Below are 24,491 nucleotides of genomic sequence, written 5' to 3'. Positions count from 1 at the left end.
GGACGTGGCTGAACTATGTATCATGTTCCTAATTCCACTGTTGTTTACATCGTAATCACACCGTAAAGGTCATCACTATTGACCCTTAATGTTTCCTTGTTAAATAATAATAATAATAATAATAATAATAAATGAAAATTTATATAGCGCCAATATCCAGAGGGAAACCAATGCTCAGTGGCGCTAGTGCTGAGGGAAGGCAGTCAAAAATAGATGAGTTTTGAGTCTGTTTTTGAAAATGTTAACGTTGGGTGCCGACTTGATGTGCACTGGAAGTGATTTCCAAAGAGTAGGAGCGGCATTAGAAAACGATCGTTGACCAAATGACTTGAGCATCCACTTATAGGTTACATGGAGCAGTAGCTGATTTGAGGATCGGAGAGAGCGCGTGGTGGTTTTCCGACTGAACATGCTACTCATGTATTCTAGTACTAATCCATGCAGCGCTTTATATGGATGATCTTGAAGTTTATCCTGTATGAAACAGGTAACCAGTGCAGTTGCCGAAGAATAGGAGTGATGTGGTCGAACTTCTTTGAGCGTGTGATGATTCTGGCTGCTGTATTTTGTGTTCGCTGGAGCAATTTCAATTTCATTTCAAGTTTTGAAAACTATTTTCCTGGTTCTTGATCGACAAATGATATCTAGACATTCAAGAGTGTTAAATTAGACAAATTAAAGGGATATTTCGGAAGCAGGCAATGGGAAATGTTATTTAAAAAAAAACACAGTTATATCTAGTTGAAGACCCCATCTCAATATCTTGTTCCTAACTGGAGATATTATGGTTGATTGGATGTAACTACTTTGACAGACTAAAACTCTCGATTCTTCACTGGAATGGATCACAATAGGTGATCTGTGATGTTGTAACCGTAAATGTTCTTCCAAAGCTTAATTTTCCTATTATATATGCTTGTTGATTTATCCTTCAAGCCTTACCACATTTGCAATGTTTGCTTATACTTGGAAAGTTCTCAGTATTTAGAATTTCATCAAAATGCAACTTTTCTTTGTAGAAATATCATTTTCCTCTGTGTCTAAATGAGTTCAGTAATATGAAGGAAAACAAAACATTTCCAGCTGAATTGCCGTGATGACGTCGTTCACTTTGTTGTTGCCAGATACATTTTAGTAAAATACCACCAAACTTGAAAAATTCATATCTTCGCCATGAAGAAGAATATCAGGATATAGTTTGGGGGTGTAATGATGCAAGAAAATTTCCAACCTTTTTATTAAGCCATCAACTTCGGCAACCGGAATATCCATTTAAATGTCACAGCGAGGTTAAAGACTTTGAGTCTGTTAGAAAATGCTTTTTGAACTTGGAGATATGACTGACCATTAGTTGACTTTTCTGGCATATTTTGGGCCAAATACCGATGAGGCTATACTAGTATGTATTCAGTTAGTAGCAAATACAAGTTTACGAATGACGTCACTTAAAATTTGAAATACGTTTTGAGATGTTTGCGTTTCAGGTTGGATTCTTTAAGAGGAAGAGGATGGATCTGCAGCGGTATACAGGGACGTCCCTGGAGGATGAAAATGATGATATGAAAGAAGAAGAGGAAGAAGAAGTAGTACATGCTGAAAATGGTTCCAGAAAGCAAAAGAAAATGAATATTGTCCACTTAAACCTTGCAAACAGTAGAATCGAATAACCTGCAAGCTATATTAATAAAGTGACTGTAATCGATGGATCGACTGGATTGAACAACTGATATGAAAGAAAAATGAATATGGATGAACGATTGATATGCGTGAACGATGGATGTGTATGAACAATGGATATGATTGAACAATGGATATGATTGAACAATGGATATGATTGAACAATCGTTATATAGGAACAATGGATATGACTAGTAGAATGGAATTTTCTGGATGAAAAATGGATATATGACTGCAAAAGGAATGTGACTGATAAAGAAATATGGATGAAATATTAATTCAAAGTTACGAGAAAGTGGTATCACACGTATTTCGGTGGATGGATTCCAATCGATTGAGCAGCAAATGTATATTCATGTATAGAATGTTGATCGACGAGGCGCCATACTGGATTCACCAGGTAGATATGGAAGACAGTGCACCTTAATTGAACAAAATGAAGAATGGCGTAAGGTGTTACGTCATTGAAGTATAACATCAGTAGAGGATGACGAATTCAAAATAAAATCCGAAAGTCGTATCCCACCTTCAAGCAGACAATATATAACAACACATCATTATATGCAATTGACAAATCGATTTTAAAATATTCACAGTAACCAGCATGACATTTACATTGCTGTTGGTATTGCGCATGCGCCGTGAATTGGTCTTTGTTGTTGTCTTGTGACAGGGGAGGTGGTATAGACCTAAGAAGTATACAAGAGTGATCTTGGAGGCAAGAATAATAGCGTCATACACTAAAACTTGTGCAATAGCCTAACTTGGTTTAAGTATATTCAGGGCTCATGGAACCATTCATGATTTATTTTATGTCTTTCATTGATTGTGCAAGTTCTATGCCGTTTCTTTTTACCAAACATGTCATATTGAGGCGCTAAAGAAGCTTTAATAGGGAAGCTTCAGTCCCTATACTACTTCAGCTGAGAAAGATGAGACAATTGATTGATAAACTATATGGGTGTATGTTACCAGGGGCGAATCCGAGATTTCATAAAGGTGGTGTTGGCGGCCCTTGGATGGTTGTGACATATATGGTATATTAGTAACCTAGAGACCTACATAGTTAAACGACAAGATCGTGCTAATAACTACTTTTTAAATCGTGAGGTTGAAGGGGGGGGGAAGGTAGGATAGGGGGGGGGTATGCACTTCTCAATCACCAGTGGATCCGCAGCTATATGCGATGTTAATCAGTGGGTATCCATGGAGGTCTTGCCTCGTTTCAAATACAGTTAGAGGCGATCACGGTTTCAATCAAGGTTTCAATTAAGGTAAAACTAAATCATTAATTATCAGTTTAAACAAAACGGCCAAAGAAAGATCTTCAAACTGTGTGTTTCTTTGGATTGTAACTTTCTTGTCATTCCGACCAAGGCATGTAATGTCCTCACGTAATTAGGTATCGTAGACCTAAGATATATACGGTTATAGCTGATTGGTCACTCCTGAAAGTCGAGTTATAAAAGAGGAAGTTAAATCCAATACCAAAATGTGTACCACAAATGACAAATTTAATGTAAGCTAGATTTTGAAGGGTTTTTAAATTTGTTTTATTACAAGCTATTAAATTTTATGTCTAATGTCACCATTCCGTTGTGTTTGTGATCAACTTAAACGAGACAAAACCCCTACCATCATCGTTGGTCTAGTTGATAGAGATAACAGTCACAGACAACGTATTCAAACAGCTAAGAACAATCTTCTTCCATTTGGGAGATATCACGGATTTTAATGTTCTCTTTCACACACAAGGCTGAAACACTTGGTCAATTAAGTCTTAATATGGCATCATTGAACCACATGTGCTATCACTTTTTTAATGGTTTTCTTAATTAAATTGCCTTTTTTATTTTCTGTACTAGAGATTGATTTTGGAAACCCTGAATCTAAAATATTAAACCTCTAACTATGACCTAAAAGATGGCATTTGCGTCAGTGTCAACACTATTAAAATGAAAAATACGAAAAGCCTATCTCCAAAACGGAACAATATTTATGTTAGCTATTTGGAGGAGATTACATGTATATAACAATTCAAAGATGACTGGTTGGGTTTGTATCCACTTTAAGAAAGAGACAATGTTTAGATACATTATATTTCTTTCGATGGTCACTAAGACCAGTGGGGTAGGGGCCGGGGGAGGGGGGAGGGAACGCGCCCCCATTTTCCCCCAAAATAGCAAATGTGCCCTTCTGGCAATTAAAATGTGCCCCTTTGATGAAGAATTGTCATTTGGACTTTAATATTGTATTTTAATTATTTATTTTTAGTCTGTACATGCTAATTTTGTAGCACGGTTAACAATAAACAATCTCAATAAAAAGTATTGATAGCATACTAACACATTATAAATATTTAAGTTATATGGCCGGTGTGTATCGGTTTATAGCATAACGAGTGGTGGTTGTGGAATGAGAAAGTGCCCCTCTGATGTTGTGCACGCCCCTCCCCCACACTTTTTGTAAGCTTCCTACCCCCTGACTAGGACTAGTGCTTCTAAAGGTGTCCGTCTCGTAGTCAACATAAAGTGGATCTTTGATGAAAGTGTTTCAATTAGTTAGCGTTTACGTAAACTCAAGGAGAAGCCATTACAGATATCATATACAAAACGACCTTTAAGAGTCTTCACATTTGGCATCCCATGCTTACCGTGTTTATCGATATTGTTTAATAACTTATAATATACGCCGGATGATGACATCAAATATAACAATTGCTATAGATTTAGAAAGTATTTAGTACTAATAACAAAGACGCAATAGTTAGTAATAACAATTAAAAAAACATATATAATAAATATCAGTGTAAGCTCGGGTCTATTAGGTTATAAGTCAAACTGTCATTTTGTTAAACTAAGAGCGACTTTTGTTTATCCATACAGTAAAACAAATTAGCAATGACAGGTCCACGGCAAAGACGTAAAACTATACAACAACCTTGAAGTTAATACAGTTAATAAGGGAGAGAAGCCATTATACCATCGGAGGGGAGGGGTGGGGCAGATTGGAGATCGGGATTTGGGAAGGGTTTGAAGCAGCGTTAACTCGCTGTGAATCTTCTGGAAAAAAAGACAAGGGCCGGATGGGGGCTGGTGGGAGAGGGTAGGGGTGGGGGTTGGGGTGGTTTGAAGAGGGTGTTATCAACTTTTTCTCTCCTTCACTTGATTTGCTCATTGTCTTGTTTCTTTCATGTACCTTATTTTCTTTATAATTAGGGGTATTTAATTAAACAAATAATACTGGAAGCAGATGATTTTATTTGCTTAAAGCAGCATATATCTAGAACACTTTTGATATTTTATTTCATTTAATAAGATTGACACACGGAAATAAAAAACTTAAGTTATAAAATACATGTTTCGTGCTCTCTTTGCCTTTTGATTTGTATTTCCGTGATGAGTCGAAGGTGTGCATTTTTAAAATTTTAATTCGGATTGTCTCTTGCCTCGGATGGATTAACTTGCTTAAAGGTACCAGTATATCTTACGTTTTCTTTTATTACTCACATACCCCCTCCCACCTACCCGGTCGATTGTGGGACCATTTCCCCACAATATTAACAGATTAAAGCTCATTAACTCGTTCAATGGTGCAATGCAGCAAAATTCGTTTTGTTATGAATTATTCCTGTTATTGTAAATTCATATTAATAACTGCACACCCTTGTAAGACATTTCATGACAAATTTATTCTACATCGTAAACGTGTCCTTTGAGGCCATAAAAGTATATTTTCCCATTGTGGAACTAACCTATATATATAAATATATTGGTCTTTGTATGAGATTATATAACCCAGTCACTGTAATCGGTGAAAATCAGCTGTTTAAGGGGTCACTTCTCAACAGTCAAAAGTGTGGTACAACCTGCACTCACTAATAGCAGTGCTTTCGAACGGTCTACAACAGTAGTAATTTAAGTTTGTGCCAAAAGCCATTCTTGAAGAAGAAGAAAACCAGACAATGTTCGTATACCATTCACGAAAAGTCTATCCGAATAGGATGTCTGTTGTACTTATGTAAAATGCTTAGTCATTGCGTTTTCAAGGAGACCCGTCCCTTCAGCTAATGTGATATTCAAATTAACATATGCCGTACGGAAGGGTTAAAATGCCATTGTAAAAATGAAACAGTTCATGAAACTCGAGTCACGTAAGCTTTAAAAGCACGTGACTCGAACAAGCTTTAGAGGTATTGATTTATATTGATAATATATAGGTTCGAATCCACGAATCGACTCGCGCAGTCAGAGACAGCGAATGCTAAAATCGGCTCGATTCGAAATTGGAAAACTGATTCTTTGCAACTCTGAGATAACGTTCGGTAAACAATTTATCAAGGAACTGGTCAATGTAAAGTTCAATGATTATTTTTTTGTGGAATTTGAATTTCTGAGTAAGAGAGATCGTGAGTGAGACAGTGACATATTTTTGTACTGGGGGTGGGTGCCTAAAATTTTATGTCGTCCAAGGAAGGAGTTTATATAAAGGAATAGGAATAGGAATATTTATAAAGCGGTGGGGGTGGGGGAGCTGGCCTCAATATTTTACGTCAGTAATTTGTGGAAAATATTAGTATAATAGAGGGTGCTTTGGTGCTATATTTTGCAATTGTTTAAACAATGTTGAAGAATTTGTGACTGCTTTTGTGAAATTATGTCTGCCAGTGGAGAGGGGAGGAGTAGAGAGATACGCCCCTTTGAGTATATTGACAATCAATTCAACTAAAATTCGGTCTTCACACATAGTCCCCGTAGGCTGTCATCAAATGAAGGTTAACAAGCTCGTGTTTGTAATTGACGGAACCGGCGGTTCGATCCACAACATTTCTGCCCGGCCCTGACAGATAATACTGTTCAACATGTTTAAAAGCAACTTTTCAATAACGATGCTCCCACAAATTCCGATATCGCCATTTAAAAGTTGATTATCCAATGTACCGGTTAACTAATCGATTTTATTATGAAACAGAATAAGGTGGCATATTTCGTGTTGGATATTTATTAGTCCGTTTAGTGAGTTTAGTTTCTTGAAATCCAAAGAGATCAGGGGGGGGGGGGCATAAAATCGCCTTCAAGGACCCTTTGGAAAAATCTAAAGACAGAAAGCTCAAATTATTTTTGCAATTCAATAACCATCCATGGTGTTGTGTTCAATACCCAACATAGGCTACCGCTTTCCATAAATTACCAAACATGAGGTTGATTTGTTTCGGGCTTGGAGGTCAAAGTTCACAAGTAGAAGTTCATGTGGTACGTACATTTGGTCAAGTGACAAGTTTAGGCCTTTAGAGCCAAGAACTGTGAAGCGGAAATTTCGCCGTGTATTTAGGTGAATAAAAGTTGGTGTTCTCGATCATACTACACAACACCTTCACGTTTATGGTACGGAAACCGAAAGTGCTATGAATAAACAACCTGTCAGTTATCCATAAAAGTCTAGCTTTGGTTTAGTAACAACTTCAAGGCATCATGAACCACATTCGTGTGACTATAGCATTTATTTGTTGTATGATACTACAATGTTTTAATTAAAAGTACCTACACGCTTCCTTAGTGTTTAGCTGATTGCGCAATATGTGCAGTTCATGCCAAGGGAATCTCGAAACGTGTATAACTGTCTCGGTAGATCCAAACGGACCCTTGTTATTGAATGGTTGTTGTAACAATCAGTCATCTTGAAGTTCTTACAGAGTCAGGTTACTTCGATCAGGTATTCTTTAGAAAGGCGTGAAAGAACTGAAAATATGGCTAAGGTCGCGGTGGTAAGTTGTTTGAGTATAATATGGTCCATGAGAGTCGTAGCCTAGCTATATTACAGTCAGAACAGACAGTGTAGGCCCACGGGTGCTGCTTATGTATATGTGCCACACAGTTGGCTGTATTTACAGGTAAAAATCGTATTTTAGTAATGTAATATCTAAGTCCTTCTAGAACTTAGAAGTCATCACTAACTAAACCTAGCTACCCATCACTGGATAGCTGACACGTTGGCCTTACATGGCACTTTCAATTTTCCATATCATAAACATGAGGGTTTATTGCTATTAGACTGACGGAGACTGAAGTTTTTGTTGCTTGTAAACAAACCTCTTTACTCAGTAAAGAGTTTCATGGGTCATTCCATATCAAATCACCAAATTTTGGAGTATGTTGTAGTGCGACATCTTTGAAAAATTCCCAAATTTATTGTATCATTGGAACACCATGAAAAAGGCATATTCTGAAAATTTCAGTTGCATTGCTTCACAATTGGCCTATTTATCACACTTTGAAATTCCGCAATTTGTCACCACCATATTCTGACTTTTGAGGTCTCATTTCTCAGTAATTAAACATCCTATTACAGATGCAAATAGAGTCTATCCCATAAAACAGGAATATAAACAATTAGGCTACAAAAATATTGTCTTGTGGAGTTAGGTCAACTTAAAACTGTCAAAATATTCGATTTGTACTTTTCACTAAAATATGTGCTATTTTTAGTGATGAATTGCTCTTACCATTGCTTCAGGGTACTTGATTCTTTCAGAGGTTGTTATGTCTAGTACAAGCAATACAAAATAATGATTACAATGCTTTCCTATGATATATTTGCAAGTAGTGCAACTCTAAAGTTGCTATTTCATGCTGCGATTCAGCATGACGTAGGGGTTTTGATGCCAATTTTCAACGTTTTTGCCTGTATGATGTTCCACGTGTTGTGAGCCTGGGTATTGTACTTCAAGGACATTCAATTCAATACTGCGCAGTTTTTAATTTCATATAAACAAATACTATTTGCAATGTACTGTTTCTGGTTTAGTTCATATTAAAAGACTTTACTATAAAATGAAGTTCAAGCAGTACATACATGTACAGTGTGTACAGTACATACATTGTATTCGGTGTACATGTACAGTGTGTATTTTTTGTAAACTGTTTTGTGGGGATCCATTTGGATGAGTGCCAGAAGACTATGTTTACACCTAACACTTACACACACTGTACATGTACACCCAGTACATGTACTGTATGTACTGTACTGTACATGTACAGTATGTACTGGTTGACATTCATTATATTGTTTTGTCTTTTAATTTAATTAATTAAACCAGAAACAGACAAGTACATTGCAAAAAGTATTTGTTTATATGAAATTAAAAACTGCACAGTATTGAATTGAAGGACCTTGAAGTACAATGCCCAGGCTCACAACATTAGGCCGTCTTCCATGGCTTGCTTTTCGCTTCCTTTGCTCAATTTTTCAGGGGAATGGTGTTACTGTAGCTTAAAATGCGGAGAATAATCAGGAGATTCATAATTTGCTATGCCAACAAACGATTGTTGCACATTACTCTAAAGATGCAGTAAATTTGTAGTAGTTTAATTGATTATGGGACATGCCTGATTTTGAGCAACTGACCAATCATAGGGCTGCTTCTCGTGACCTTTTGACCCGGCCCGAACTTATTTTGTTTACATCTACTGAAGCTAGCCTAGATCACGCACTGTCTGCATATAGAGCCTGTAGCCCATCCATTGCTCCAATCTATCGGAGATGGCAGTCCAAATGATCAGAAAACGTTTTGACAAAGGTAAGAATAGAATAACTGTAGACGCAAAAAAGTCGTAAAATATACAGTATGTGTACACTTGTATGATATTGTAGGCAAATGAGGTCGAAATTTCTGTTGATTTAGTACGTAGGCCTACGCTGCAAAGTTGTAACGCCTAACGCCGGTTGGGATAGCGATATTGCATTAGCCTACATTATATATCTGCCTGACCAATGTCTTCGTTGACATTAGACTTAGCAAACAATATAGGCTATGCCTATGCTTGGCCTAGTTTATGATGTCCTCATAATACGGACGATTGAACTTTGGTACATCCAATGTTGTTTATGCCTAGATTTCTAATCGAGGAATTGCTGCAATGAGCAGGGTTGACTTTCGTATCAATTTGTATTGGCGTAGGCCTACGCCTAATGTTAGTTGTTGCTCCTATTTAGCTTTAACATAATAAATAATCAGAACCATCCTTGGCATGGGCCTACTTAACTGATCGTGACGTTAGATCGTAGATGGTATACTTGCTCAGACTAAGCCTAATGATTAGCCTACTGGCATAGATGCTAGACTTATCCTTTTGCCAAATTTGCTATATAATTGTAATTACTGTAACTGTACATTAGATGCAATAGGGCTAGGCGCTGCACAAGTCAATAAGAGACAAAGACGTTTTGATAAAACAACCAAGGTTTTGCAAAGTACTATAACACTAGGATCTGTTCAAGTGGATTGCACCAGGAAAGCAGCCACTGTGCCTCACTACTCCATATCGACTAGCTATGGTTATGAATGCATGAACTAGTAAAGTTCCAGCTTTTTGTTTTATTTTGCTATTTTCTCTAACAGTTTGATGATAACTTCTCACAAATGTGCAGTCCATTGTGCTGGGAAGATTGGGCCATTAACAAGGTTCACCCCAATCAGTTGGTCTAAAGTTATTGCCAGTGCTGAGGAATGGTGCAAATTATCTGGCCCACAGTGTGATGTTGCTCACAAAGTTCTATCCACCTGCAAAGAACTGCCTGACAGCTTTGAGGACATCTTCTACCATCGTGATTGCTATGTGGCTTTTACCAACAAAACAGATATTATCAGAGCAAAGAAACGACAGATGAAATTACCTCAACATAAAGCACTTGAAGGTAAGAAGTTTGTCAAAATGCATTTTATTATAAGTTATAGGTATGCTGTATCGATCCCAAATATGCCTCATTTTCAAATATGGTAACTTTTGGTCAAAATTCTTGAACTTTTTTTATTACCACCCTGGAGGAAATTTACCTCACCAGGACATTCAGTCATCTTGTGTGCTCATGTAGTATGTCTAAGAACAAATTGGAAAGTAAAGACCCACAGGGAACGATTTTTTGAAAACTTGTACTTCTAAATTATAGCATGCTATAATTTGGGGCTAATACAGACTACCTTTAAACAGTAATGAAATACAGAAACATGTCAATGAACACAAACAAATTGTTTTAATGATGTGATGTAACACTTCTTGGATCAATTCACTTGTTGGAACTTTAAAAGCTCATTTCCCCTTGCATACAATGTAATTGAACTGCTTGAATTTACATTGGTATATGAATACGTGGTAAATAAGTACTGCAGATTTCTAGAAGATTTAGTGTGAGCAAAAAGGGCCTTTTATTGTTTTATTCCCAAATGTTCTTTTTATGCCTGATCCTGGTATTTAGATATCCTGTCTTGACGGTAGTTGCCTCTAAGGCATGATTTTGTTAAATGAGTTTATCTGACTACACATGAAATTGGGAATTGAAGAATTGTTAGAAAACCTGCAGTGCAGTTTGATATGAATTTTGAAAACATTAGGTGAAATGAAGGAAGATAAGACCATTAGACATCTTGTTATCATTTATGAATTTTAAAATGAGGCTAGTTTGTTATGACTATCAACAAAAAAGGATGTTCAATCATCATTTTAGCTTTAATCTGTTAGCAGAAAGGCATAATTTGAAATTGATAAAGATCATTTGTATGTTTTCCAAATTGAGTGAGGCTTCACTGTGCTATGTGTCATGCTGTCATTTCTAAGACAAATATAATTTTCTGTGCAACGAACAGTCAGTGTCTGTTGGGCCCACATAAAATGTGAGAAAAGCTGTCACTCACAGATATCTCTGAAAAGGAATTGTTCCAACTCAACATAGGAATGTCATACACAAAAAACATATCAACCCAACAAGGCAACTGTATGTCACTTTCCGATAGAGGAGGTATCCTGAGGGATTTTAATTGTTTTACATTTTTTTAATTTGATTTCAGATCTAGATACCTCTATTGAAGATCACCACACAGAAATTGATGAACCTCTGGAAAAACAACTCCTCTGATCATCAAAGTTGGCTTCTTCCTCATCAAGGTCACAGAATGTGCTACCAGAGGAGTGTATATTCTATAATATGAAGGAAGGCCTTTAGCAAATCTAACTAACTAGCAATCAAAATTTATTTCCAGAGTCATCATCAAATTGCTTAAAAAAGTATCATCTATTTGCAAGTACCCCATGTTTTTGTTGCTTTCAAATGTGAAATATAATTACATAGGTGAAACAAGTGTGAAAAATTAGTGGGGATATACTGTACATTGGTGTACATACAGAAATGCACATTGATGAAAAATATTAATTCTAATAAAAAACCAACTTCCCACTTCATTTGACCTAAAGTACATACAGTTGATGTGTTTTAGCTGCCAGTTGGTCATCATATCAGTCGACCTCTATTATCTAGGCTACATGTCACTGTTTTCAGCCACATGTGCTTTCGATGCGGACAGTGACATAAGTATTACAGGTCATGTTACGTTTGTTCATCAACTCAGCTGGATCAGATTGTGCATCAGTCTTCGCTCCCGTTCTGAATCGTTTGGTTCGGTAGTAGCCGGCTCCGATCATTGTGGTCGTACTTGTATCTGTTTTGTATTCGTCTTTCATACACTATTTTATGTATAGTTATAGGACTCTATTTCGGTATTGAGACCTTGTTTGTGACCATTTCGTTTAAGTGCATGTTTTCTACCTATTATTGAGGGCTTCGTGCCGATGTATTGTTTGCACCGTGGCTGATTATAGTAATAGATTGCAAAATCTCAGCGCTCCTTCTATACTCTTTAATCTATGTGTTATATTCTTTGCATGTAATAGCGAGGTTCAAGGCTCATCGTTAGTAACATATTGCCATCGAAGCCGCATTTGTTTCCATACCACCACCAGTCCTCAGTAGGGAATATTCAGGCACCAACCCCCCCCCCCCCCCCAATACCCCGAATCTTAGACTGAGTTAACGTTACAATATGCCCTATAATTTATACAGAAAGCTGAAGCCAGTGTATCATGAATTTCTGACCACCAGAAATCTATTTATACCACAGAAACCAAAGAAAAGTTGTAATGAAACTGGTCTCAATCAAGAATAATACATTCCTATCAAGGTTCGAGGTCAGAGCTCAAGTAGATATACTGTAGAGATATCACAGCTAAAGTTCCTTCTGGTCAATCCTCAAAAACAACAAAATGTTTGGTTACCTTGGCAACAGCAATACTTTCTGAAGTCATCATAATAGCATTGAATATTCTATGATACCATATTTCACATGTGTATGTAACTTTCAGTCATAAGTTATTACTTACAACCTCTGTATTGTTTCTTAAACAGGTCGGTAGGTTTTCTCAAAAAGTCTAATCAACGAGTAAAGGGCGCCCTCTATTTGGTTTTCTGTTAATTGTTCCCCCAGTCAGCATTGGACAAATGTCAAATTTGGTGGGCTTTTTGTTCTCCAGAAGACCCTCCATAGGGATTGTTTTATATTACTCTACTCTTCCACCCTGGCTATTAAAAAAACTTCCAAATTCATCATAGCCATATATGGGCAGCTAGCCGCCATTTTGGTTCTTGGCACAGCCGTGTGCACATTTGGTCGCTGCCAACAAACAGAAAACCAAACCTTATATCAAATTGTACTCATTTTCACTCAAATCAAGTATTCCCTAAAAAATTGAGCAAAATCCAAAAACTAAGCACTTTTTTGGCACATGGAAGACGGCCTACATGTGGAACATCAAAACAGGCAAAAAACGATTTCTGTAAAAATCCCAAACTTTGATTTTTCATTTCAAAATAAGGCAAAACACCCTCCTGAAATTTTGTGTACAAACAGGGTGGTACTATATCTCTTCCAGAAAAAAATTATCAGATTTTTTCAGCATGACGCATTTTGAGTTATTGGCTGTCAAAGACGACTTCTTTTGAACATCGGAGCAACTTAACAACTTCATAAATTAATATTGAGGAAGGCTAGAACCCTGAAATTCATTTAGGTGTAAGAACTTTATAATAATAACTAAGGTATGAAACTCTAAAAGCTCTAACATAGTTACTTTGGTAAAACAAATTGCATCAAAACCCCTTCCTCATGCTGAATGGCAGCATGAAATAGCAACTTTAGATTTGCTTTAGATTTATATTATAGGAAAGCATTTTAATCTTTATTATGTATTGTTTGTACTAGACATAATAACCTCAAATAATAACACGTTAAAATATATTTCGCTTTCCAAAACCTATAATGTAGAAATGCAAAACTGTACATTTCCAATTCGAAACAACATGGAATGGATATGCTTGTCAGTATTGGTTGGTAGAACAATTACAGTGAATGGTTACTGATTGAGATACAGAGAGGTCAGAGGAAGGAACAGATCTATGCCATCATTATAGGGCACTTCCTTTCATCATGTTGGTTGTGTTTAATGTCACCATCAATCAGCAATCTTTTATGATTTTATATTTCTTGCTGAAGTTAAAAGCAATCTTGACAGTCATGAAGTTGTGTGCAATGTATGTGTGTGTATACATGTATGTGGGTGGACATCTGTTTTGGAATGATAATTTCAAAAAGAGCAGCTTGGGTGACATTTATACTTGATCTTTAGATAGCACTTGGTAAGTTCCAAACGTCCTATTGAAATGGACATTTGCTGCTCTTTTTTTTTTTAAATCCTAAAGATTGATGGAGACATAGATCTGAGATCAGCAGAAGTCAAAGACTGAAAAATGCTGTAAACACCATAACAACAAAAGTACCGTCTGGATGAACTTACTACTGTATGTAATTTCTAGATCCATCTCAAAAGAATCCCATTTATGTTGTGTACCTGTAGAGGTCAAAGATCATTTAAGGTTAACAGGTCCAAGCGTGAAAACCTTGTAAACATTTAATAACAAAGGCTATCCTTGTGTACAGGTAGATCAAGAACCCTGCTGGCTTTTGTGGTGGTCAAAGGTAATCTGAGGTTGGAAGATATCAAAAGTCTGCAACCCTTATCAATGACTCGAAAGTGCTTGGTTGTACTTCAAATTTTTGATATTTCAGTTCCTCATGTAGGCAAGTATTTTGCTGAAGGCAAAGTCTGGGCAGTTTCTTCTTAAATGTTCTCATATGAGTTGTAGCAAGAACTTGTTAAATCTGTTGGTGATCTGATTTCATTTGTAGGTCAGCGGATCCAACAAGGGCATTGGTTTTGCTTGTGTAAGAGCTCTTTGCAAGCAGCTTAAAGATGACAATGCTGTTTACCTGACTGCCAGAAATCCAGAGCTCGGCAAGAAGGCCGTGGCTGACCTCGAGAAGGAAGGACTAAAGCCACGATTTCATCAGTTAGATATCACAAAACGAGAATCAGTACAGGCCCTGAGGGACCATCTCAAAAAAGAACATGGTGGGCTGGATATTCTCATTAATAATGCTGGTTTTGCATATAAAGTGAGCCATTTCAAATGTTACGTAATAGAAATTTAATGTCAACTGTTGGTGTTAATTTGTTAGCTTGCATTGAGAAGTATCTTCATGAATGGTCTTCTGCTTAGCAGGATGTCTATAAAGTGGTGTTCCTAAAGGCTCAGGATTAGAAGCAGCGTTATTTGATGTTTTACTTCATCTAAGAACTGACAAATGCTTTTTCACATTAATAGTAATTAGTGCAAGGTGATGCACGTTTACACTGTATGTATAACCCTACATATAGAATCTGCTTTGTGAGAAGCTTCAGTATGTTTAGTTGAAGGGATGTTGGATTTAATATTGACTCTGTGTGGCCCCTTATACAGTTTAGTGAGACAGGCCAAGGGTGGAACTTAAAATATATAAGATAAGAAATTTTTCTTTGTTCATGTAAACAGGTAATCTCATTAACACATCAGCTCAAGTGGGTAACTTACAGTAGATGGCTCAGCAAGTTTTGTACTTGGATACCCATTGTTTAGTAAATGAAGCTTGTCTGTTATTTGAGGTCAACAGAGGCTACATAAGCATATGATATCTCATGAAGGCAAAAATGAATGGTTTGTACTATGTGGGATGCTTCATAATGATTAGAAACCCTCTATAACGATGATCCACCACCAATTCTCAAATGTGGATGTTACTAGGATCAGCTTTATAACTTCCCCAGAGGTGGCCGAGGGAAGACAACATCCTGATCCCCCCTTGCCTTTCAAATGTGAACTATGTCTAAAGAGTTAGAGTACCTGATAATAACCATCTGTGACTAAGGATCATACCCCATTAGAAAACTGACCCTGTACTGTGCTTGACCTTTGATACTTCATAAAGTTTAACTTGGTGTCAAATCGGTAACAATGTAATCTCGTTTTGCTACCCTTTAAGATATCGTAGGTGTTTACATCATTTCAGTGTTGTTAAAAAGCAACAGTTTGTCTTAAGAAAGAAAAGTTTTCTTGCAGATTATTTTGTTTTGATTTTGAAATTTGCAGATGAATGATACTACACCAGGCCCTGAACAATCTAAAGTCTCTTGTGAAATCAACTACTTTGGTTCTGCCATGGTTTACGACATCTTGTCACCAATTTTACGTTCTAATGCGAGGTAATTGTACAAAACCATCCATCTAATGAATTATGATTTTTGTATACCTGTAACATTAGGATGATGTTTTATATCTAAGAATGGAGCATGTAGATTAAGTGATAAACAAAAAGAGATTAAGTGTAACCCTTTCATGGGGAGGATGAAAGGAAAAAGAGGGTGGATGGTCATTATAATGGGGAAAAAAATTTGCTGTTTGGTTACAGTAGTTACCTCTGCATTCAAGTTTGGTGTGTGTGTTGTATGTGTGTTCTTGTACTAGGCCTCACAACTGGTGAAATGGTACAAAAGGAATTCCTGTCAACAGCTGTTGAACAGTAGCAAACAATATTCGTCATTTTCCAGATAAAAGGTTAGTATTAAGGGAAAAGTTGTCAGATGTAGCTGACACGATACAAAACAAGTAAGTGTGTGTGAAACGAGCTTGAATGAACTTGATACATGGAAAGTGGATTTGTCTTTGTGAGTACAAGAAGCCTAGAGTGGGTGGAGCTAAAAATTCATTGTGAGGTCAAAAGTCTGAAAACCTTTAAAACATGACTACTCAAGTACAAAATTTGTTGAGCTTCATCCCCTAGGAGAATTCTCTCACACCTAGTTGAAGTTACTTTCACCCATTAGAAGGTAATTTACACTGACCCTCAGAGATACTGAGGTCCCCAGTGTCAGTTGCTAAGTGGAGACTTAAAGTCAAAGGAAATAAATACTAGACTTGCAGTACTACACTGTATTCCATTCAGAGAATTTGTGTTATTAAATAATGGTGGTTTTAATTTGTTTTCTCCTAATGATTGCTTGGTTAACCTATTGGGAGAGTTGTTTAAACAATGCAATGCACACTGCTGTACGGTTTATAACACCAAGGCAGTGTCTTTGAAATGTTATAGGCTATGTATGCTGGGAATGTCGGAAATCAAGTAAAAAGAGTGTCTAGACAAATGCCAGCATAAAAATACTGCAATTCTTAACTGATTTAATTGATCCCTGAAACGCTGGCTGTATACTCTGTGAATGTCAGAAATCATGTAAAACGGGTGTCTAGACAAAATGCTAGCATAAAAATACAGTGCATTTTTCAACTAATTTTAATAATTTGAATGATGAATGATGTGTGCATTTGCTGTGAATTAATGTCAGAAATCAGGTTAAACGAGCACCATTTCAGAACTCACTCCCTTCAAAATACAAGAAGGACTACTGACAAATAAAGAAGTAAAATACAAAACAAAAAAAGTGTTAGCAAGCTGCTTATCCACTAACGAGCCTGTGTAAGAGAATGTGTAAAAGTAAGTTGGCCTGACGTTTCGATCCTAGCAGGATCTTCTTCAGAGGCTGAATGATAAGTGTAATTTTTGCAGCCTCTGAAGAAGATCCTGCTTGGATGGAAATGTCAGGCCCACTTACATTGACAGAAAAGAATAAGTTAAAGTAAATATAAATAAAATAAAACTGTTAGCAATCTGCTTATCCACTAGGGAGCCTGTGTAAGAGAATGTGTAAAAGTAAGTTGGCCTGACGTTTCGATCCTAGCAGGATCTTCTTCAGAGGCTGAATGATAAGTGTAATTTATGCAGCCTCTGAAGAAGATCCTGCTAGGATGGAAATGTCAGGCCCACTTACATTGACAGAAAAGAATAAGTTAAAGTAAATATAAATAAAATAAAACTGTTAGCAATCTGCTTATCCACTAGGGAGCCTGTGTAAGAGAATGTGTAAATGTAAGTGGGCCTGACGTTTCGATCCTAACAGGATCTTCTTCAGAGGCTAAATGACAAGTAACAGTAAGAGAAGGTACAAAAACACAATAAAGAGAATAAGTTGTGAGGAACAGTTTGGAAAAGGAACATTATAACTCAGAACTGTATCCTTTTTCAAGAAGATTAACTACTTTTCTAACACAACTGTGAAAGACGCTTCCTTAAGTTATTACAACATATGAAGTCATCATCCACTAAAACATTAAGAGTGAAATGTCATGGAAAGTACAGTAACTGTTCAACTTGCAGACCTAAAGTAAAAAGTCAACTACAAAATTTTCTAGCAGTAGAAGAAGAAATGTAATGGACACATTATTAGCATGAAATGTCTGTAGTGAAATTATAACAAACATTAGCATATAAGCATACTTAATTTGACCTTCATCACTTATTACTTAAAGCATCTACAAATGCCAGGAACTGAAGTGGGAAATAAAAAAGGCTTCATAAACCTCATCTCCAATAAGTTCAGTGTTATTGCAAGTAATATGCAAGATGTTGAGCTGATAGCAGGGTTTCTTAGGTAGCTTGCAGAACAAAAGTCATCTGGCAATAAGAAAAGTGACGAATAATTTCCTTGATATTAGGTAGATGTAATGGAATAATTACAAAGATTAACTGAATAAATAGCAAATGTACATTTGTTAGTATTTGCATCCATGAGAGTGAACCCTGACTTCTTTCCTTTGGAAGTGACAGGTGCTTTGAGGTCAACAAGGTGAATGAACTTCATATTTAGTAATTACATCTTTTGTAGTGAGTGCAAGTTCTTGTATGGTAAGTAACCAATGGGACGATCGTCATTGCCGTTTGGTGTTGAAAGTAACTTGTCTTTGTTCTATCTGATCGATAACGGGAAGGATGCGTGAGGTGGTGGGAATAGAATGTCTTAAACATGAATCATCAATAAATATTAACCGTCAACTGCAATTAATGATTTTTGATTTACAGAGTGGTGAATGTATCCAGTTTGTCTGCTCAGTTTGCATATGACACTCTTGGTGAGCCAGTGAAAGAAGCATTTAGGAATGCTGCTACTCGTGAGGAACTTGATGCACTTGTCAACAAATACGTTGAGTAAGCTTTTGTTATAACTTCTTGATTTGTTAAATACCGTCCAATTTCAAATCAAAGTATTCCAGGGGCTCTTAGAAATGGAGAAACAACGATCTCTCCAGATAAAACTCATTCTCACTCCGTAGTTGGGAGTTGGTTTATCCTTTTCGTTTTGCATGATTGACAGGTTTATTCATTGCCCCTTAATTGAAACTGTACACAACTACCCTTGCCAAGAGATCATGCTGAAGCTTTCACAAGATTTCTAGAAAATCCTCAGACAATGACTTGGTATAAAACAGTACTTTGAAGTGATGCGCTTGGCTGATTACTTTTATGACTTCCATGTTTTTTTGTTTTGTTTTTAAATTTAAAATGACTACATAGTTCAAACTACAGTTTCATGACCCTGTTTTACAAGTCTTAGGTTGATCATTAGCAAGTATAATGAATAAGTCTATTGGTTTATACCAATTTTTGAATTCCTGAATGTAGTGAAATGTGTTTTGAAAGAAAGTGTTATGACAGTCCATGTGGGGACATGAGTGGCAAAACATCAATTAGCTGTAGCTGAAGCCAAGAGAGTGCTAATAATTCACTCTTACCCAATTGTATTGCTATGATTCAGGGATGCCAGCAGGATTTGCTAGGGCCTGAAAGTTGTGGGCACTTGGATGCCCCAAAGATATCTAAGCTTATGTTGGGACTTTATGAAAATCCAAAGAAAAACTTGTGGTATAGGCTCCAATTTGGGTATACTACAGTGTGTTAGGATAATAGTTAGAAATTCGCGGGGAAAAGCTCATGCCTTATTCAACAAGTATGGAAAGATTGTGTGGAACCGGAACCAAATTTCAAAATCGGGGAAAAGCCTTAATTCCGGCTATTGCCGAAATTCTGGCATCCCTGTATGATTTTTTCGAAACAATATCAAGATTACAGGCTGCAATGCACGTAGCTTCAAATAAAGTTGTTGTTTTTTCTCCACTTCTTTCACCTGCCTGGATTAAAAGAGTGACTCCCTGGTTTCACGGAGAGGCTCCTGGGTTTAAACAAGGCTCACTGTTTTTATATGTATTGTCTCACAGTGGGATCACCTTTGAGGGGTTGGCAGGTCTGTTAGCAATCGATGATAGTGTGCGTTAAATCACAACATATATGTCGATTCCTTCCTAAGTAGAGGATCAGGGAATAATTTATCCAGTATTGTATCATAAAATGCTACACAAAATGAAAGTCCAATTGCTACACAAGCCCAAGGATGTAATGCAGGTTTTCTTTACACAGGAACACATAGTATAATATTAGAGACAACATTTGGAGCCTAAAACACTGCTACATAAAATTTGAAAGCTAAAATTATTCCGTGAAGGATTGGGTCTTCTTTAGAAAATATGGATTCTCATCTCAACTGTATGATCATTTTCCAGGGTGGTGGCGTCTGGCGAGGCAGAGAAGCATGGTTTCACACCTTCGACCCGTTACGGGTTCTCCAAACTTGGACTTTCTGCATTAACTAGGATTCAAAACAGCGAGGTACAGAAGGACTCAAGCAGACCAGGAATTAATGTTTATTCAGTAAGTGAAGATGATTGATTATGAATATTCATATACTGCAGGACTTTCTTTAGTTGCTACCAGTTGCCTTCTGCAAACAAACTCATGTTTGACATTTTGTTAGTAATGTACCCGGTATTTGCTTTCCTATCCTCTTCAAATTTGAGCACAGACAAATTGTCATTGTGGACACTGTCTTTCAACTATTCAGATCTTATGAAGTAGGTTTTGTTTTTACCTTCAAATCAGTGATGCCAGTTTATTGTAGGTACCCTTAAAGATCATTATTCCTGCAAAGGGGAGAGTGAAGTTCCTAACTTATACCACTCCCCTGGACAACTGGTCCTCCTATGTTCAGATATAATGGGTAACTCAAGATGAGCTACAAGAGCATATTGGTAGATCACCATTGTGACTTTCCAATACATTTGCGTGGGCTTGCCGCCACACACATGAAATATTGGAGATAGACAATGCTATACACTACATGAATATGACAGTGTTGTAAATGATTTTGACCCAATGAATAGAATGAGGCATAAACTATCATAGCCCCCTCCCTCTCTCTATTCTGCCAACAAAGAAGTGTTTATTCTCTTCTGGTATTTTGCTTCACAGGTTTGTCCGGGGTATGTAGCTACTGATATGTCGAGCTACAAGGGTCACAAGACACCAGACGAGGGCGCTGTTACACTTGTCTGGTTAGCTTTACGACCGCAAGGAGACAAAACAGGAGCTGGAGAATTCTACTCAGATGGGAAAGTTTCGAAAATATTCAAGTGACCTGCACTAACACTGACTGAAATATGTTCCATTTTATCCTTAATCGTGGCTTACTATTTTGGTGGTTCTGAACATGCAGAGTTGAGTCGTATTCAGACTTTAAACGTAACTGTGTTCTAACAATCCCTTAATATTAGATGGAAGAAAAATGGTTGGTCTTATAAAAGTAGATAGTTTTTTCAAAAATTGCTAGGAAGATTATGCAAGAAAATGGTGTCCCGAAAGGGGAAGGAATAGTGAAGAGAAGGAACACACCAAATGATGACATACAGGTACAATATTTTAATATTATTATAGACTCATTTTGTATATCAGATAAGCTGTTTGCAGGTAATAGTTGTTCTTTACAAATGAATCAAACTAAGCAAACGTCTTAACAACACTTTGTCATTCTCTTTGCTGACTCGGTAAACAAAAATTACATACAATGAGCAAATGAATTAAGCCTTATGTTTAAGCACCCTCTGGAATAATAGTTCAGGCAAACACATTTAACCATGCATGTGCATGTTGTCTGTTCATTGTTCAAAAAAATCTTCTGACAGTCAAAAGCGAATATACTTAACTGATTAATCTTCATTTGGTGGGAAATTACAAGAGAGGTCTCTTAATTTAATCAATTACTATTTTGAGAACTACAAGGAAGATTTTTTTTTATTAAAACTACTGGAATGTGATGAACAACAGTACTAGTGTGTCTTTATACTGTACTTTGTTATTTTACTATAGAATGGTGTGTTTACTTTATTACAATATTTCACTGTGGTAAAACATACAAGAACTCAAGAATTTTGCAATTATGACATATTTTCTATAAAACATTGTTTATTATAAAATGTGTACATTGTGAAATAACAAAGCCACAAATTAACAAATACACTGTTCATTTAAAGACCACACTTTTGTTAATCATGATCAAGAGTGTCCTTTTCTTCATGGGTTACACAATTTCATTTTTCAATTCTGAATGATTTAAAACCATGTTCAAATCATGGTATGACGTATAGGCTGACTTGGAAATCATTGACATTCAGAAGAGAATGTAGACATTAATGGCTAAGTTGTGACGTGCATGATTTATACAATGACAATTCCTTTGTTTTACCAACAGCACAATACTTCCCTTGTGATGATCCCTATGGTAACCAGGCTTGTAGTATGGGTATATCAGCTAGAATTCCCCTTGGAATGATTAAGAAAAAGAGGCTCCGAGTACAAGTACTGGAATCTTGCCTTTTTATCTCTACTAAATATAACAAAAGGCCCCAATTATGAGAACACATCCAAGGGGGCATGTTCATGAGTACATACAGCTATGCTGAAATATTAAGGTAAACAGACTCTCTAAAAGCCAACACGTGATCCAATTTCTTGAGATAAATTAAAGCAGATTATTAGGTACCGAAGAGCACCAGTGGATTAGACAAGGCATTTTCTGATAACGTGACATTTGAAAGTGGTAGCAAACAGAGGGAAGCTCCCCCTAGTCAAAAGACAAAAAGGTACAACAGCAACTAGCGAGGATGCATCAATATCAAAACAATAGGGATTTATTTCTGCAGACCAGTAGTGTCTATTGTGTGAAACTGGAATGCACAAAAGATCACATCATACAGGATTCTGCAGCTCCATTTGTATCCTACTTTTGACATTGCAACCTACCAAATATTTTTCTTGTAATTATTAGTATTTAAAATATTTGTTGCCTATTAAAGATGAAGCCTTATGACCAATTTCTAGTCTTTTTTTGTGATTGAATCTAACTCTAAGAGCTCTGAGACAAACTAGAGCTGTTTTTTACTTATCTTTGTTTCGATACGTGGATATTTGGTTGTCAAAACAGTGCCAGTTGAGCGAAAAATTAATAATAAAGAGAAACAGTTAATGGTCAGACGGTGTTCTTTGCATCAAAAATATGATGCAGTCTTTCTCCTCCACCCACTCCCCACCTGACCCATATTTACCTCCAGTAAAAAACGAAACGTATTGCGATCAACCATGAGAGGAAAGGAAGGATGATTTTGCATGATTCAACATGCTGCTGTTGTTATTTTTGAAAATACTGCATTCCAAAATTGATGATATCATTGTAAATGAACTATGGAAATAAATTTCACATGATTATCCTTTTTCAGCAACAACCCCCCCCCCCCCCAAATCCCCTTGATATCAATTAGTAATTAAAAAAAGGAAAGTTATAAAATGGTAACAATTACGGGTCAATACTGATGAGGAAATATATACGCATAATGTCACAGTAGTGTGTATTTCAGTTTAGGTTTGGTGTACATCTATAGCGCCCTCAGTTTTCAGCTTATCTTTTTTTTCGAGGTGTTAAACCGAGCACTGTATGAAGCACGTCTACAGTATGTTCTCCAAGCATTGGAGGGGTGAATGCTCTGTCTGGGTAGAATGGCTGTAACTGACCGCTGGACCTGAAAATTGTGAAAAAGGAGAAACTAAGAATTCTGAATAGTAGAAGAAATGTGTAATTACTAGCGGTGATCATCTATTAAAAATAAGACAGCAGAAAAGGAGAATGAGGAATAGAAAAAAGGAAAAAAGATGCATGACTTGGTTAGACTGTGGATCATCATTCATAAAGATAAAGAAGCCAGTGGATCACATTGTTTACTCAACTTCTCAAGTTATAACCCAGGCTCTTGTCATGTTGATAGGATATGATTCCATTGGTAGCATCGGGTAGAAGGTGTGCCCTACAGATATTGCCCCCGAAGAGGTAGCTAAACGTTAGGTTACACAGATGTCAGACTACATAGCCTAGAAAGTATAACTCCTAGAACAATGATTAACAGATCAGGTTGGTTTTGCATTCATTATTCTCTCCTCACAATTCGAATGGAATCAGGACAAGACAATTGTTCAATTAAAGAAAAAATAGTTTATGGGAAGTTTTTAGTCAGGTACCAGAAAAGATATGACGAAAGTTTACCGGTGGCTAAAACACTAGCCCTGCGGCTCCATGCTGGCCAGTAATATGAGATACCCGTTGTAACTGGTGTCATCGAAGCAGACCCCGAAAAAGATATTTGAATAATAAGTGGAGGTGAAAACGTTCCGAGTAAGTTGCGGTGATCTGTTTTCAGGATTGGAGGGGGCAAACTTACCGATACAAGCCCTCCATGGCTGCAAATGTGCTTGATCAGAAGCTTAGACAAATTTGGCTGAAAGAGGTACCTCC

At 36.8% G+C, this 24,491-nt stretch overlaps 2 protein-coding genes and 1 long non-coding RNA gene across 4 annotated transcripts in view; all 3 read left to right on the top strand.

Moving 5' to 3' along the window:
- LOC139958788 (integrin alpha-8-like) overlaps positions 1-5,033 on the top strand; it is a 43,462-nt gene extending 38,429 nt beyond the window's left edge. For both annotated transcript variants that reach the window (XM_071956123.1, XM_071956122.1), the window contains exon 29: positions 1,485-5,033. In XM_071956123.1, coding sequence (XP_071812224.1) covers positions 1,485-1,667 — 183 coding nt within the window. In that variant the 3' untranslated portion in view covers positions 1,668-5,033. The remainder of the gene's footprint in view (positions 1-1,484) is intronic.
- Positions 5,034-7,257: 2,224 nt separating this feature from the next.
- LOC139958786 (carbonyl reductase [NADPH] 1-like) lies at positions 7,258-23,018 on the top strand. Its single transcript, XM_071956121.1, has 6 exons — positions 7,258-7,441; positions 14,747-15,013; positions 16,024-16,136; positions 18,845-18,970; positions 20,380-20,527; positions 21,125-23,018. Exons 1-6 carry the CDS (start codon positions 7,424-7,426, stop codon positions 21,287-21,289), a joined length of 837 nt encoding a protein of 278 aa, XP_071812222.1. The 5' UTR covers positions 7,258-7,423; the 3' UTR covers positions 21,290-23,018.
- On the top strand, positions 8,858-14,725 carry LOC139958787 (uncharacterized). Its single transcript, XR_011789875.1, has 3 exons — positions 8,858-9,253; positions 10,076-10,371; positions 11,519-14,725. It is a non-coding gene; the product is annotated as an uncharacterized lncRNA (long non-coding RNA).
- Positions 23,019-24,491: the final 1,473 nt, after the last annotated feature.

This window comes from Apostichopus japonicus, chromosome 18 (genome assembly GCF_037975245.1).
Source record: "Apostichopus japonicus isolate 1M-3 chromosome 18, ASM3797524v1, whole genome shotgun sequence".
NCBI classification, from domain to species: Eukaryota; Metazoa; Echinodermata; class Holothuroidea; order Aspidochirotida; family Stichopodidae; genus Apostichopus; species Apostichopus japonicus.
This window is presented reverse-complemented; position numbering and strand designations above follow the sequence as displayed.